The sequence below is a fragment of the Xenopus tropicalis genome, chromosome 8 (genome assembly GCF_000004195.4).
Source record: "Xenopus tropicalis strain Nigerian chromosome 8, UCB_Xtro_10.0, whole genome shotgun sequence".
Taxonomy (NCBI): Eukaryota; Metazoa; Chordata; class Amphibia; order Anura; family Pipidae; genus Xenopus; species Xenopus tropicalis.
This window is the reverse complement of record NC_030684.2, coordinates 140120228-140137080: the sequence shown is the minus strand read 5'-3', so window position 1 is coordinate 140137080 and position 16853 is coordinate 140120228. Positions and strand designations below refer to the sequence as shown.

The 16853-nt window shown below is 42.8% G+C and overlaps 1 protein-coding gene and 2 non-coding genes across 3 annotated transcripts in view; 2 read left to right on the top strand and 1 right to left on the bottom strand.

The window, feature by feature from the left end:
- Nucleotides 1–16853, top strand: part of LOC100495229 (Fc receptor-like protein 3) — a 149844-nt gene that overhangs the window by 66644 nt on the left and 66347 nt on the right. The window contains exons 6-7 of the mRNA XM_031891842.1: nt 12712–12987; nt 13291–13572. Of these exons, the coding sequence (XP_031747702.1) occupies nt 12712–12987; nt 13291–13572 (558 nt within the window). The remainder of the gene's footprint in view (nt 1–12711; nt 12988–13290; nt 13573–16853) is intronic.
- Nucleotides 4416–4494, bottom strand: trnay-gua. Its single transcript is given in 2 exon segments — nt 4416–4451; nt 4458–4494. It is a non-coding gene; the product is annotated as a tRNA-Tyr (tRNA).
- trnan-guu lies at nt 5298–5371 on the top strand. The gene has a single exon. It is a non-coding gene; the product is annotated as a tRNA-Asn (tRNA).

The window sequence follows — 16853 nt, the reverse complement described above, 5'->3', positions numbered from 1 at the left end:
AGACAAGGGTGCCCCCTATCCCCCGTTTTATTTATTCTTGTTATGGAAACACTATTATCACATATTAGATTAAATAACGATATAACCGGGCTAAAAATAGGACACCATGAGCATAAAGCAATAGCCTTTGCAGACGACCTCCTCCTATTTATTACTAAACCCCATATCGCCCTACCAAATATAATGAATCTCCTGGAAAAATTTGGAGTGGTATCAAATTTCAAAATTAATGCTAGTAAATCCAAAGCACTAAGTATCAACTTGCCACCACAGGAACAAAAGAGGATAGCAGGAAACTTCCCATTTCAATGGGCCAAAACTTCAATAAAACACCTAGGAGCAAACATAGCAAAAGATCTTACATCCTTGTACCCTTATAACTTTATACCCCTCTCAACAGAAATTGAAAATACATTAAAAAAGTGGGAAAACAACAATAAATTATCTTGGTTTGGACGCATCCAAGTGATTAAAATGATAATCACACCCAAAATATTATACCTTCTCCAATTACTACCTATTAAGATACCCAAATCTTTCTTCTGTAAAATAAAAGCAATACTCTCCAGATTTATATGGAACAATAAAAAACCTAGACAGAAATACAGTAAGCTAATTTTACATAAAGACAGTGGAGGCTTATCAGTACCGGACATATATATGTACTATGTGTCTATTCATCTACAACGTATTCTATCATGGAAAACAGGTATAGAAAAAAGAAAAATCTGGCTCGAGCTTGAACAACACCTATGTAAAGTCCCTGTACAACCTGATTTGGGCTCTCTCCTCCAATATCCCACAAGAACTGCATTACCACCCACTAATAGGAGCTACTCTAAAGACCTGGTTAGAAATAAGAGACGAATGGGGAATATCCCCCCATCCATCTCCCAACACCCCATTACTAAACAACCTAGACTTCCCTCCAAGCCTAGAGAAAAGAACCTTTGATCATTGGGCAGAGACCAATAACAGAACAACAGTCCTAGCAGACCTACTATCTGCCAAAGGTTTACTACCCCTAGAAACAATACAGAAGTCTAGACATACTCGCCCAAGGGATATATGGTGTTATAGAGAACTACATCACTACTGTACCTCTAGTAACCTATCTAAAGCAATTAGAGAAGCCACATGGTGGGAACAAATGATGAACCTCTCGGGCAGAATAAAAAAAAACACTATCCATAATCTACAAAGGGTTAATAAAAAACTCTCTTTGTAGAGACAAAACCTTGGAATATAAATGGGAAACAAATCTAGGGATAAATATCAACCCCAAGACCTGGTTACAGATTTATAGATCTATGCACAAAAGCTCTATATCATCAAAAACTCAAGAAGCAAATTACAAATTAATCTCCCAATGGTATTATACTCCCATTAGACTAAATAAAATGTTTAGCAATGTATCCAAATTATGCTGGAGATGCCTTAACCAAAATGGCACATATAAACATATTTGGTTTGACTGCCCAAAAATTAAAACATTCTGGGCCAATGTAATGGAAATAGTACAGAGAACAACCCCACTCCACCCGAAGGTTAATCTTTCTGCCTTGGTAGTACTGCACTATGATTCTACAACAAATCAAGTGGTCACAAATCAGTTATTACTTTTCATGGTCCAAGCAGCAAAATCCTTAATCCCTAAGAAATGGCTCCAGAATTCACCCCCTACCATCTCAGAATGGTTCTCCACCATGGAAGAAATTAAAAAATTTGAAGAGATCAAGGCCATGAGACAGGGCACCTTTTCCAATTTAAGGAAAACGTGGGCACCTTGGAACAATACGTAGCAAAACCAACTATTTGATCACAGATTAAGAATTGATACAACAGCTATATTATTCTGCCTAAAAACCAATAAAGAAAGAATTACAAGAAACTGAGACTCAAATCTCTAACTGCCTCCTGGCTATCTCCAATTGGATGAACCAACGCCACCTCAAATTGAACCTAACAAAAACTGAACTAATGATCTTTCCGCCTAAGACTGGTCCTACCCCCCCTTTTCTATCTCTATTGATGGCACCCTCATCAACCCTGTCGATTCGGTGCATTGTTTGGCGGTGATCTTTGACTCCAGTCTCTCCTTCTCTGACCATATTAACTCCACTGTCAAAACCTGTCACTTTTTCTTACACAATATTGCCAAAATCCGTCCCTTTCTTTCTACTGCAACAGCTAGGCTGCTCATGCATGCTCTCATCCTATCCCGACTTGACTACTGTAACCTACTACTAACTGTCCTCCCTAACTCCCATCTCTCCCCCATACAGTCTATATTAAATACTGCTACCAGAATTCTCCTCCTCTCATCCAGGAGAGTTCAGGCCTTTCCCCTGCTAAAGTCCTTATCGTGGCTTCCTATTAAACAAAGAATATCTTACAAACTCCTTCTCTTAACCTTCAAAGCCCTCCATTCCTCTGCTCCTCACTCCATCTCTTCCCTTGTGTCTCCATATGTTCCTGGCTGACTCCTCTGCTCCTCACTACATCTCTTCCCTTGTGTCTTTGTACGTTCCTGGCCGACTCCTCTGCTCCTCACTACATCTCTTCCCTTGTGTCTCCGTACGTTCCTGGCCGACTCCTTCGTTCCTCGCAGAGCAATCATTTGTTTGCACCCCCCACTACTACTGCTGTTTCCCGCCTTAACCTTTTCTGCCTTGCTGCCCCTCACATTGGGAATGCCCTCCCTGATTTCCTCCGGAGAGAATCCTCCCTCAGTCTTTTTAAAACTAAACCTCCCTTTTGGAGCACTCGCCCAGCACCTGATCTGGGAACTGGCACTTATATTGTAATGTCACCCACTGTGACCTACAGCACTTATATTTGCCTATTTGTGTCTGTAAGTTACCCTCCCATATAGATTGTAAGCTCTACGGGGCAGGGACCTCCATCCTCTTGTGTCTTTAACTCTTACCCTCCCATATAGATTGTAAGCTCTATGGGGCAGGGACCTCCATCCTCTTGTGTCTTTGACTCTTATTGCAACTCTATCTTTTATTTATTTGTCTTTATTGTAATACTTTGTATTTATCTATTATCTTATTAACCCCCTGTTTGTATTAATGTATTCTACTGTACAGCGCTGGGTACATAAGTAGCGCTTTATGAATAAACATATACATACATACATACCACATGTGTCCTAATAGTGTAATCTTTGGTATAAAAGCCTCTTTGAATTTCTCTCCAAGAAGATGGTGTATGTTGCGAGAGAAAGTAAGGCAGACGGCCTCATTCACATACCCAGCACTAGTCAGGAACATTATCCTCAGCCATTAACATACAGATATTATCTTTCATTTTCATCCAAACTGACATTTTCTAACAAGGCCAAGAATTTCTATTTCATCACACAAAAGTTCTATCTAAAAAAACTACAAAAACTACAGTTCATTGAGGCCAGCTGACTAATTGAAGGGTTGCAATGAATAGATTAATAGTGTAGGAAACAAATAGTCTTCACAACTGCTGGAATGGAGAAACAAATCCATTAAAGCAGGTTTAACCCTTTCACTGCCAGCCAATTTGTCCTAAAAGCGAACATCTACTGCCAAGCAATTTTGAGACATTTTGCACTCATTACATTTGCTTACATTCAAGTGAATTGGGCTTGAACACTGTAAAAATATGTACTTTTTCAGGAGATGTAACAACAATATGTAAAAAAAAAATATGTTTTTATTTTGTGTTTTTTTTCAAGAAAAATTACATTTACTGACAAAAATTTTATTATTCATAAAAGCCCCGATTCTTCTGAATCCACCAATACCAAATATGTATTGGTATCCCACTTTTCTTGCCCAGAAGACACCCCAATAATAAAACAACATTTTCTACAATTTCACATTGAAACAAAACCGATAAGCGCATCTCTATGTTAACATGGTATATCTAATGATAGAAGTGAAAGACCTCCATAAGTTCGGTATTTTTTAAAAACTAAACATCTCTAGGTTTTTGGGTCTGGGGTAGTTTTTTGCTCTAAATGCAGTTGGCGTATACAGATCACTATGAAATCCAACAATACTTTTTGGGATATTTTTTTATTAAATGCCATCAAAGTCACAGAGACAAAAGGGAATTTGAGAAAAAAATATCCAATAAAAAAGTTCTCACAAATAAAACTGTACCCCACATGCAAGTGTGCACCTAAAGACGGGGCCACCAAACACCCCAAAACAGGGGCAATACATTTGCGCAATTTCAGCTGGAAAGTTTGGGGAGACTCTCTAAGTGCAAAACAACCCCTACCTGTGAAATAGCACCCACACACAATATTTTTCTTGAAAGTGCACACCTGCAGCTGTTCAGCGGTGACATCCTTGTTCTCCTACATGGAAAACTGTGGACGCAGCTCTTCATAGAAGTTTGCAGTTTGGCCTGAAATTAAGAAAAAAAAATCCTTCGAGCAGGAATCGAACCAGCAACTTAAGGATTTAGACCTACAGTCCTCCACTCTACCAGATGAGCTATCGAAGGCCGGTGGAATTTTCTCTCTCTGTGGCGCTTTAACCAGCCTCATCTCTTATGGAAAAGGCGCCGTGCGGCAGAGGGGAGGGCGTGTATTTTTCCACCATTCTTGCTCATTCGTATTTGCGTGTAATGAGATGAGAGAGCTGGCCCAAACTTGCAATAGTATCCATTATTCGGGAGGAATGGCAATAGCTGAATTAGTTGGATTACGGATGGGAAAGCAGCAGCATCCAAATATGTCATCAACTCAGGTGCACCGCCTTCTGTAAGATTCTTATTTGGCTGTCAGTGATTAAAGTGGTTTGAAAGTCCAGATTCATGTCTGGCAGCAAGAAGCCAAATGTCAGAAGTGGGATTTGAACCAACGCCTCCAGGGGAGACTGTGACCTGAACGCAGCGCCTTAGACTGCTCGGCCATCCTGACAGCAGAAAGCTACCACCCAAAGGGCTCCTGCTGTCTGATTCCGTCGCAAGTATATCATAACCAAATTGTCAGCTCAGGCTTTGTTGAAGCACAGGGATTATTATTATTATCAATGTTCAGGCAATAAGCAAAACGGCTTCAGCCAGGCTTTAAATATAGAGGGAGAACTCAGAGGTAGCCCACTCATTTTCTTGTCCCTTAAATGGAGCACCCTCTGCACCTACCCAGCCGATCCTACCGAGATACGGTTAGATGCCTCATTTGTAGCGGCAATCTTTGGTCATAATACATTGTTGTATGGTTGCACCAGGTCAATACCTGCAGAGGGGGAAAAAATGGCCTTTCCATAGGGTTAAGGCGACACATGGTTGGCAGAGCAGGTGTGGTCTCTGTGGAGCAATCGGTTAGTGCGTTCGGCTGTTAACTGAAAGGTTGGTGGTTCAAGCCCACCCAGGGACGTCTCTCTGCTTCTGTGGAAAGATAAAGTCTAGCGACACAAGAATAAATGTAAGTTTTCTGAAATGCAAACATCTTTAGATAAAATAAGAGAAGGAAACAAGCCTTTCAGCCTAGAGCACTGTACATCCCTATCTTATATTAAGGCACGTATTCTAGTAACAGAATTTTTGCAAAGGGAACTAAAACCCCATAGAAAGATGTGAGCAAACTGCGGTTCATTTTTTTTTCTCTCTGTGACCTTTGTGTGAGAGTAGGGTCAGTGGGTGCAATAGTGCACTAGGTCTTTAGTACCCCCTGCTGCATATAATCTGTCATTAGCTGCCATCAGTTTAGTGCACTAAACCGGAACTGTTTCTGTGGGTTACTGGGCCAATACACTATAGTTACATAGGGTTGAAAAAAGACCAGAGTCCATCAAGTTCAACCCATCCAAGTAAACCCAGCACACACAACCCACCCCTACCAATCTATACACTCACATACATATACTATATATACAACCACTAATACTAACTGTAGGTATTAGTATCACAATAGCCTTGGGTATTCTGCTTGTTCAAGAACTCATCCAGGCCCCTCTTATAGGCACTAACAGAATCTGCAGAATAGTTAACAGACTAGTGCTTGTGTTACGCACATTTGCAGTTAATAGCAGAGAGGTACAAGCAGGAAGTCTCAGCTCTGTAAATCTCACCCTGAGTCCTTAGCAGAAGAAGTAAAAGTTGCTAAATACACAACTTCAAAATGGGAAGTTAAAAATAAGTTTGTGCATCTAATGATTTCGCTTTAGTCGGTGAGCACCGGCTGTAGGTGCCATGTCGCTCCTGGGGCTCCTCATCTTCCTCTGTAAGTAACTTGTCTTATTTTGCTGTTTTATCCAGTAGAAGGAACGTTGCCTTATTGTAAATAATATTTATCTCCCCCCATGTACGGATTCAGTAACCTTAGACCTTCAACTACAGTTGCTAAATCCAATGTCCAACTGGACTTGGAGCCCCAAATGTGACAGATTTCATTTCATTGTAAAAATAATAATAATAACTAGATGATTATTAGAAGGGTAAAATAATACCAAAGTCAAATGTTGGCTCCAGTTCTAGTAACCTATAGCAACCAATCAGCAGGTAGCATAGTAAGTTAGGATGAAAAAAAGACACACGTCTATGAAGTTCAACCATAATGCCTATATATAACCTGCCTAACTGCTAGTTGATCCAGAGGAAGGTGAAAAACCCCATCTGAAGCCTCTCTAATTTGCCGCAGAGGGGAAAATGATAAAATCATAAAGTTCACGAAATGCATTTGTCGTGCAAGTTTTTTGTCACCTGCATCTTTTTTTGCAGTGACTTTTTGGAGCACAACGAATTTTCCTGTGGCAAATTTTCACGAAAGTTTTGCTAAACAATTTGCTAATGGCGAAATGCGGAAATTCGCTGCAAATCCATGCCTGCCAAAAAAAATTTGCTCATCAGTACAATCCATCTAATATTTCTCCATTCTCTCTCTCTTTTGCATTCTCACTAGTGAGATAATCAGTTGATGGGAGGCTATGTGGCTGCTTTATAAAATGCTGTGTATAATTTAGTAATATACTGAATTTTAGTACTTAAAAAAAACTTAGTGTATATTTTTTTTTATCTTTAACAGTCATGGCTACAGAAAATTCAGGTGAGTCTCTAATATATTCATTATATATATAGTGAGTGTAAGACTGGCCAGACCGGGGGTGAGTGAGTGTAAGACTGGCCAGACCGGGGGTGAGTGAGTGTAAGTCTGGCCAGACCGGGGGTGAGTGAGTGTGGGACAGGCCAGACCAAGGGTGAGTGAGTGTAAGACTGGCCAGACCGGGGGTGAGTGAGTGTAGGACAGGCCAGACTGGGGGTGAGTGAGTGTAGGACAGGCCAGACCGGGGGTGAGTGAGTGTAGGACAGGCCAGACCGGGGGTGAGTGAGTGTGGGACAGGCCAGACCGGGGGTGAGTGAGTGTAGGACAGGCCAGACCAGGGGTGAGTGAGTGTAGGACAGGCCAGACCGGGGGTGAGTGAGTGTAGGACAGGCCAGACCAGGGGTGAGTGAGTGTAGGACAGGCCAGACCAGGGGTGAGTGAGTGTAGGACAGGCCAGAGCAGGGGTGAGTGAGTGTAGGACAGGCCAGACCGGGGGTGAGTGAGTGTAGGACAGGCCAGACCGGGGGTGAGTGAGTGTAGGACAGGCCAGACCGGGGGTGAGTGAGTGTAGGACAGGCCAGACCGGGGGTGAGTGAGTGTAGGACAGGCCAGACTGGGGGTGAGTGAGTGTAGGACAGGCCAGACCAGGGGTGAGTGAGTGTAGGACAGGCCAGACCGGGGGTGAGTGAGTGTAGGACTGGCCAGACCGGGGGTGAGTGAGTGTAGGACAGGCCAGACCGGGGGTGAGTGAGTGTAGGACTGGCCAGACCGGGGGTGATATGTTGATAACAATAACGCATTGGCTGGGGTATCTGTGCTTCTGTTGGCTGACACTTAATCTTTGATGACATTCTCTTCTTGGTGTAAATAAACTGTAAAATAAGTGACAAAAAACAAAATGACAGGCCAGACCGGGGGTGAGTGAGTGTAAGACTGGCCAGACCGGGGGTGAGTGAGTGTAGGACTGGCCAGACCGGGGGTGAGTGAGTGTAGTACTGGCCAGACCGGGGGTGAGTGAGTGTAGGACAGGCCAGACCGGGGGTGAGTGAGTGTAGGACAGGCCAGACCGGGGGTGAGTGAGTGTAGGACAGGCCAGACCGGGGGTGAGTGAGTGAGTGTAGGACAGGCCAGACCTGGGGTGAGTGAGTGTAGGACTGGCCAGACCGGGGGTGAGTGAGTGTAGGACAGGCCAGACCTGGGGTGAGTGAGTGTAGGACAGGCCAGACCGGGGGTGAGTGAGTGTAGGACAGGCCAGACCGGGGGTGAGTGTAGGACAGGCCAGACCGGGGGTGAGTGAGTGTAGGACAGGCCAGACCAGGGGTGAGTGTAGGACAGGCCAGACCGGGGGTGAGTGTAGGACAGGCCAGACCGGGGGTGAGTGAGTGTAGGACAGGCCAGACCGGGGGTGAGTGAGTGTAGGACAGGCCAGACCGGGGGTGAGTGAGTGTAGGACTGGCCAGACCGGGGGTGAGTGAGTGTAGGACTGGCCAGACCGGGGGTGAGTGAGTGTAGGACAGGCCAGACCGGGGGTGAGTGAGTGTAGGACTGGCCAGACCGGGGGTGAGTGAGTGTAGGACTGGCCAGACCGGGGGTGAGTGAGTGTAGGACAGGCCAGACCGGGGGTGAGTGAGTGTAGGACAGGCCAGACCGGGGGTGAGTGAGTGTAGGACAGGCCAGACCGGGGGTGACTGTGACACAGTTGGGCAGCCTGAATATATTGCAATATACGGACAAACAATCCCTGTTTTGCTTTAAGGGGAGGGTACTGCTTGGCAGATTAATGCACAGAATGGCTTAATGCCCTATATATATTGATAATGGGGGAGTGCAGAGGGGCTCTTGTTGTTGTCTGTATGTACTTTGTGGTCACAGCCTCATTGCACTCCCGCATGTGTTCCAATCGTCTTTATTTGTTACTCAGTAGATTTCCCATCAGACTCAGTTATTACTTGTTCCATTGCAGGGGCTGCTGGCAGAGCCACAGTGAGCTTCTCCCCAAACTGGGCCTCGGCATTCACATCTGAATCTGTAACTCTGACTTGCAATGTAGCTCCCTCTGCACAAGGAGACCCCCCTTATTCCTGGTATAAAGATGGGGTACGGATGGGAATAAGGGAGCAGAACTATACAATAGTCAGTGCCCAAGTGAGTGACAGTGGGGAATATCAGTGTAAGTCCCATAGCAGTGACCGGAGTGAGGCCGTTACACTGACAGTTAGTAATGGTAAGTTTGAGTTTAAAAAAGCCATTTTTTTTAAAAGTTTGATTTATTATCAAAATAAAGTGAGAAAAAAGTTCAGAAAATCTGGCCATTGACGTCATAAAATTTTCAGCAGTTTTGTGTATTTTTCACCAAAGAAAAACAGGACAAATTCACTCATGGTTTGTAACTGGTGGAAGGGTGCCATACTGTGTATAAACTGAGTCTGAAATTGCTTTCTTTCAACTAAACTGGTAAAGGGGATGGAAGGGTTAAACTATGAGGTTAGACTGTCAGGGTTGGGGTTGTTTTCTCTGGGAAAGAGGCGCTTGCGAGGGGACATGATTACTCTGTACAAGTACATTAGAGGGGATTATAGGCAGATGGGGGGGTTCTTTTTTCCCATAAAAACAATCAGCGCACCAGAGGCCCCCCCTTTAGATTAGAGGAACGGAGCTTCCATTTGAAGCAGCGTAGGGGGTTCCTCACGGTGAGGGCAGTGAGGTTGGGGAATGCCCTGCCGGGGGATGTTGGGTAGGGGGTTCCTCACGGTGAGGGCAGTGAGGGGGTTGGGGAATGCCCTGCCGGGGGATGTTGGGTAGGGGGTTCCTCACAGTGAGGGCAGTGAGGGGGTTGGGCAATGCCCTGCCGGGGGATGTTGGGTAGGGGGTTCCTCATGGTGAGGGCAGTGAGGGGGTTGGGGAATGCCCTGCCGGGGGATGTTGGGTAGGGGGTTCCTCACAGTGAGGGCAGTGAGGGGGTTGGGGAATGCCCTGCCGGGGGATGTTGGGTAGGGGGTTCCTCACGGTGAGGGCAGTGAGGGGGTTGGGGAATGCCCTGCCGGGGGATGTTGGGTAGGGGGTTCCTCACGGTGAGGGCAGTGAGGGGGCTGGGGAATGCCCTGCCTGGGGATGTTGGGTAGGGGGTTCCTCACGATGAGGGCAGTGAGGGGGTTGGGGAATGCCCTGCAGGGGGATGTTGGGTAGGGGGTTCCTTATGGTGAGGGCAGTGAGGGGGTTGGGGAATGCCCTGCCGGGGGATGTTGGGTAGGGGGTTCCTCACGGTGAGGGCAGTGAGGGGGTTGGGGAATGCCCTGCCGGGGGATGTTGAGTAGGGGGTTCCTCACGGTGAGGGCAGTGAGGGGGTTGGGGAATGCCCTGCCGGGAGATGTTGGGTAGGGGGTTCCTCACGGTGAGGGTAGTGAGGGGGTTGGGGAATGCCCTGCCGGGAGATGTTGGGTAGGGGGTTTCTCACGGTGAGGGCAGTGAGGTTGGGGAATGCCCTGCCGGGAGATTTTGGTAGGAGGTTCCTCACAGTGGGGATCGGGTCTGGACACCAGAACCCACCGTGTTTTTTCCCAGTGCCCCGTCAGCAAAGTCCGACCCTGCTTATGAGCCCTCTCCTTCAGCAGAACTTGGTGGGAAGGGCAGAAAGGAATGGAGAGAAGAGAGGGCAAAAATAAGTGCAGTTAGAGAGAGAGGAACAACAGAAGGCAATAGGATTGGGAAAATAGAATATAGATCAGAGAAGAAAGGATGAGTATTTTCTTGGTTAAAAGTTTCTAGATGGGGGACATTCTTCCCCCAGGGTGCTACATCCATCAAGGCCATTGTTATATAACAGAGTAACTGTCTAATCCCTCTATTATATATTAGGTAGGATGGAATTGATGACATATTATTCAGATTAATGCATGTTTTTTTGTCATTTATTTCCAGGTTACCTCACCCTGAAAGTTCCCCCCTTTGTGTTTGAAGGGGACAATTTAGAGGTTTCCTGTGCCGGGTACCCTGGGTACTATGCTGGGGCTGCTAAACTGAACAAAGGAGATCAATTCATAGGTAACTTGTCCTCTGGGAATTTCCACATTGGAAGAGTAACCATGGCAACGAGTGGCCCCTACACATGTTACAGACCAGTATGGCACCACAGCATGTATTATAGTCAAGTGAGCAGTGTGTACATTTCTGTAAAAGGTAAAAACATTATTGGTTCTATACCAGAAATTGCTTGTGGGGGTTTAAAGAGTTTACAAAATTACATTTTAGACAATCTATTTATTATTTTCATAAGGGAACATAAATCAGCTCTTGTCTATTTACCAAAGTGCCCACTGTAAAACCCAGTGTAAACGAGCTTGAAACCCGGCCTTCTTCTGCAATGTATAATACAAAATGCCAGAGTGCACACCTTACCAGAACCTCAATCCAGGACGAGGTGCAGTACATAGGGGAATACCCATTCAGCAACTCCAAAATAAAATCACAAAAATGTCTGCACACTCAAAAATTGCAAAAAAGGAAAAATGTTTATTAAATACAAAGCATAGAAAAATCCCAACGCGTTTCGACCCAATAATGGGTCTTCATCAGGGCAAAAAAGTTTGGGCAGACATTGAGTGTGCATACAGCTTTGATTTTTGTTTTTTTCTGTAGTGTGACCATGTCCAGAGAGGAGCAACATGTTGTGCTGCATTGGTGTAGTGTTTGCAACTCATGGTGGGCCCAATGCATTATGGGTACAAAAAACAAAAAAAATGTGCATATATGCCCTCCCTGCCCCCATCCAACTTTAACTTTTACAGGTACAAAGCATAAGGAGGCTCAGCCCCATCAGGCCCTGTCTTTACTTAGGGGGAGATTCATTAAGACACAAACGCTTGCAACGTGCGTATTTTTGCAGATCCTTTGCGCGACTTTTTCGTACGCCCGTGCAACTTTTTCGTACTCTTGCACGACTTTTTCGGATGCTCGCGCGAAAAATTCAGAATAGTTCTGCCGCTGTTTACAATCATTCGGTACGAAAATTTGGTGACTTTCGGATCGCCAATACGATATTATCGTGACTAATACAATTTTTTCATAAGCATTTTCGTGATATTTGCGATCTTCAGAAATTATCGTATCCAATCTGAATTTTTTCATTCGGGATTCGAACTCGTATTTTAATGAATTGGCCCCTTAGTGTTCTAAGGCTGCTCTCTGCAATGAGCAATACATTTGTAATCCAGCACTCCATGCAAAAAGCACAAATCCCTTTGGTGTCTCTACTTCATTGAATTAATTATTCAACTAATTAATTATCAGGTAACCTACATTAAAGGAAAAGTAACACTAAAATTTTTTAAGTGAAAAAGCTATTCTACCCTGCACCAATAACTGCCCTATCCTGCAAACCCCTTAGTATTTTGAATGCTTTAAAAGAAAATACCTGTTAAAACTTGGCTTCCTGTGGCTTCCTGTCAATTGAACTAAGGAGATACGGCGAAGGAAGGAGTAGGAATCACTATGCGATGATCGATTGATCGAGTCTAGCCTTCCTTCTGTATAGGAAGGAGTCAAGCTAGACTCGATCAATTGATTGTCGCATAGTTGATGCCTGCTCCTTCCTTCGCCGTATCTCCTTAGTTCAATTAACAGGAAGCCACAGGAAGCCAAGTTTTATTTTTATTTAACTTGCCTCTTTCCTTTTTTAGAGCTCATCTCAAAGCCAGTAATATCCCTGAGTCAGATTAATGAAGGGGATCACATGACCATAACATGTGACACAAAACTCAGCCCACACAGAGAGACTACAGAGCTGCAGTTTGCTTTCTACAGAAATGGGCACAATGCGCAGGGATTCAGTTTATCCAACCAATATGGAGTCCCCTCAGCTCAGCTGGAGGATTCTGGGAATTATACCTGTGAGGTACAAACTCCAACCGGCAGTGTGAGGAAGAGGAGCAACATGGTGCATATCCACATACAGGGTGAGCAATGAGTAATGCTCAAAGTTGTTTCCTTTGGATTTAGTTGTGACTGAATCATCTGTTATCTTAAGCCCTATTATAAGGAAGGACAGACAGCCAATCAGGAAACAACTTTGAGTTAGCGGCCTCACTTAATACTGGAAGTTTATTTTTATTTATTTTTTTTAAAAGTAGTTTAATTCTGTGGTATAAATAAAAATTCACTTTCTTGTGATCTGTAGGTAAGCTAAAGGGAAGTAGCCTTCCCAAACAGAAAGTCAATAATTATTTAATGTGGTTTGATCTGTTTTATTTACGTTACAGAGCTGTTCATTCCCCCACATATAAATGTGAGCCAATACTATTTGCTAGAAGGAGATCACATGACCATAACATGTGACACAGAGCTCAGCCCACACAGAGAGACTACAGAGCTGCAGTTTGCTTTCTACAGAAATGGGCACAATGTGCAGGGATTTAACTCATCCAACCAATATGGAGTCCCCTCAGCTCAGCTGGAGGATTCTGGGAATTATACCTGTGAGGTACAAACTCCAACCGGCAGTGTTAGGAAGAGGAGTGACCCAAAAAATATCCAGGTTAAAGGTGAGTAAATCTTGAACTGCAAAATATGTTTGTATTCTTTCTATAGGGAAAAAACTTGCTGATTCTTTTTCTTTAGTATTAACTTAATTATTAGTATTATTATGCAAGTATCCATGGAGATTCTTTATTACCAAGATTTTCTCGAGTTATGGGAAAAAAAAGTAACTCAGTTTTAATAATTCCGCCTAGGAATCTAGAATCCCATAAAACAAGCTTGAGTTTCTAGATTGTGGAAATCCTTTGAAGGTTTGGGTGCAAAAAAAATAAAAAAAAACACCCAAAAAACAGAAAAATCCCCCAAACTTCGAAGTATTGTTTTCTCAAAAAAAAAAAAAAATTATTTCATATTTGCTAAAGTTGTTTTTTAAGTGATCACTAAGAAATGTCTGAAAATACACTGCATAGTTACAGCCCAGTTACACGAATAAAAATAACCATACATGAAAGGAGATTAGAAAATATGAAATAAATCTGATGGGACACCCGAAATCAATGGGAATCAAGAATGTGGGAATAGGTTCCATTAAAGACAACACAAAATGTAAATAATCAATTTATAGCATAATGATTTTATAAATGATTTCTTGTGCTATTAGTTCTGATTCGCTGCTGTAGAGGAAAACCTATAGTGGGTGCAGTATAGTTTGGGAAAATGGGAGAGCAATTCCAGCAAATATATTTATTAAATTCCGTTGTTATATTTTTTAAAAACTCATTAACTATGAACTACCTACGACTGCGCCAAAAGCCTTCCTAAAAAATGTTTTACTTCTTTACTAACGTTCAGATTTTTTTAATTTATCCGAAAAAAAACTCGAGAAAAGCCCCAACTTTTTTCCTGGGGCTTTTCTGAGATTTACTAGGGGGCACATTCATTAAAGTACGAATGCAAATCACGAAATCCGATCATTTCTGAGGATTGCAAAAGTCACGAAAATTCAGTTCGTTTGAATATGAAGATTTTGTACTTACGATTCGAAATTTTCGCATTGGAACGATCGTTCACGATTGGCGATACGAAAGCCATGAAATTATCGTATCCGAATGATCATAAACCTTTCTGACTTTGATCCTTCTGCGCATGATTTTGGAAGCCTCCCATAGGACTCAATGGCTCCAACTTGGCCCAAGGAAAGTCACAATACCGAAGCTTGAATGAATCCGAAACTTTCATAATTGTTGCGACAAATATGATTTTGTCACACAAATTATCACAAAGTACAAAAAAGTTGCGCAAATTAAAGAAAATATCGTCAAAAATACACAAAATTGGAAAACTTTAGAAACAATATGAATTTTTTGTAATTGGACCAGTCGTACTTTAATGAATCTGCCCCTAGGTGTCAAAATGGCAAAAAATCTGAATCCAACAATTCGTCACCTAAAACCTGTCGAGATCATGTAGAAGCCAATGGCAAAGGTCCTTTCCTTTTCTTTGAAGATCCTTGTTTTGTATGGAAACTTTAGAAACTTTAGATTTTCTACGCTGGTTTTTTGTGCTTCAATCCAAAAAAGTCGAGGTTTTGGTGTGACAATCCGAAAATTTCAAGCTTTCGCTGTGACACTTTGAAAAAGTCACAGTTGCTGTGACTTTTTCTCAAACACACTTTTCATGTTGGATTTTTTTTTAGTAAATATTAGACCTTTGAGGAAATGAGTTAGTCGAGTTTTAAAAGGTAAAAATATTGGAAATATAATACAGGTATAGGACCTGTTATCCAGAAATTTAAATTTTAGTTGTCACATACACAGTCATACACATTATGATATGCAGTGAAATGCTTAGACAACTACTACTGACCTCAAATTACAAAAAAAAATAAAAAAATAGAATAATATAGAATATAAAGAAGTTAAGAATAAAATTAAATGAAATACAATAATATAATAATTGAAATGTATGTAGTGCAATGTAGAACCATGGCCAAATTATTGGCATGATAATGTGCAAGAATTGCAGTTCAACTTCGCAGTGTGCGAAAAGTGCAAATGTGCAATTGTCCCACGTGTGCAAAATGAAAAGACTTAATCCCTGACAAGGGCTCCTAAAGGTTCCTAGATCCATGTGATGTTATTATGATTGAGAGCTTGTATGGCCTGCAGGATGAAGCTCCTTCTCAATGTCTCTGAGTTGGCCTTCAGGGAGCGGAAGCGCCTTCTTGACAGCAACATAGAGAACAGTCCATTGTCGGGATGACTGAGGTCTTTCACTATCTTCCTGGCCTTGGTCCAGTAACGTTTGTTGTAGATCGATTGAAGGTCAGGGAGCTTGATACAGATGATGCGTTCAGCTAATCGTACTACCCTCTGTAGGGTCAGAATGCTCGGGACCAAGGGTATTCCGGATAAGGGGTCTTTCTGTAATTTGGAATTCTATGGGAGACAAGTTTTCCATAATTCAGAGCTTTCTGGACAACGGGTGTCTGGATAAGGGATTCCCATACCTGTATATTGAGTAAATGTGCCTCATAGTGTTTCACATGTGCACAAACCCTGTGGATTTTCAGTCAACTGGATGCCCCTCCCAGTTATTTTGTGATGCCAAAGCCATGTGATAGCATGAAGGAGTGCCAAGTGTTCAGAGAACAGAGGTGTTTATGAAAAATATAAGGACGGATGGAATGCAGTCATTGGGGTGAGCCAGCTGGGTATATTGGGTGCACTGTTTGGCACAGCAGAATGATATCTCATCATTGGACCAACTCTTTGGTGCCAATTGGCATTGGAAGGCAAACTTTTTATCTTGGACCTGGGTTATATAGGAAGGTTATATAGTCTGTATTTATAGTTAAATCTAGTAGCTCTAGAGACTCCATGGGCTAAAACACCCCAAAAACATGGCTGTTGCAGTCAGTGTCCTACGGTTTCAAGAATTTCCAAGACATTAACTTAGTACTTACCCAATAACTGGCGTTCCTACTGCTCCCAGATTCACTTTACAGTAAGGATTTAGTATGAAGGGGATAGAACGGTGTATTTTTGAGTGAGACTGGGAGGCAAAATTATTCAAATGTGATTTTTAGTTTTTGACGAGATGTGAAATAATTTGGAAAAATCGACAATATGAAATTTTTGATACTGAGATTTATCAAATGGGAAAAAAATTTAGCAGAAATTCAGCATTCAAGCTATTTTAATTTTAGATTTTTTTAACAATTAGGGGCAAAAGCATCAAAGTACGAGTTTGAATCCCGTAATGGGTAAAATTCGGATTAGACACGATCATTTCTGATGATCGGAAATGTCACGATAATGCTTACAAAAAAATCGTAATAGTCACG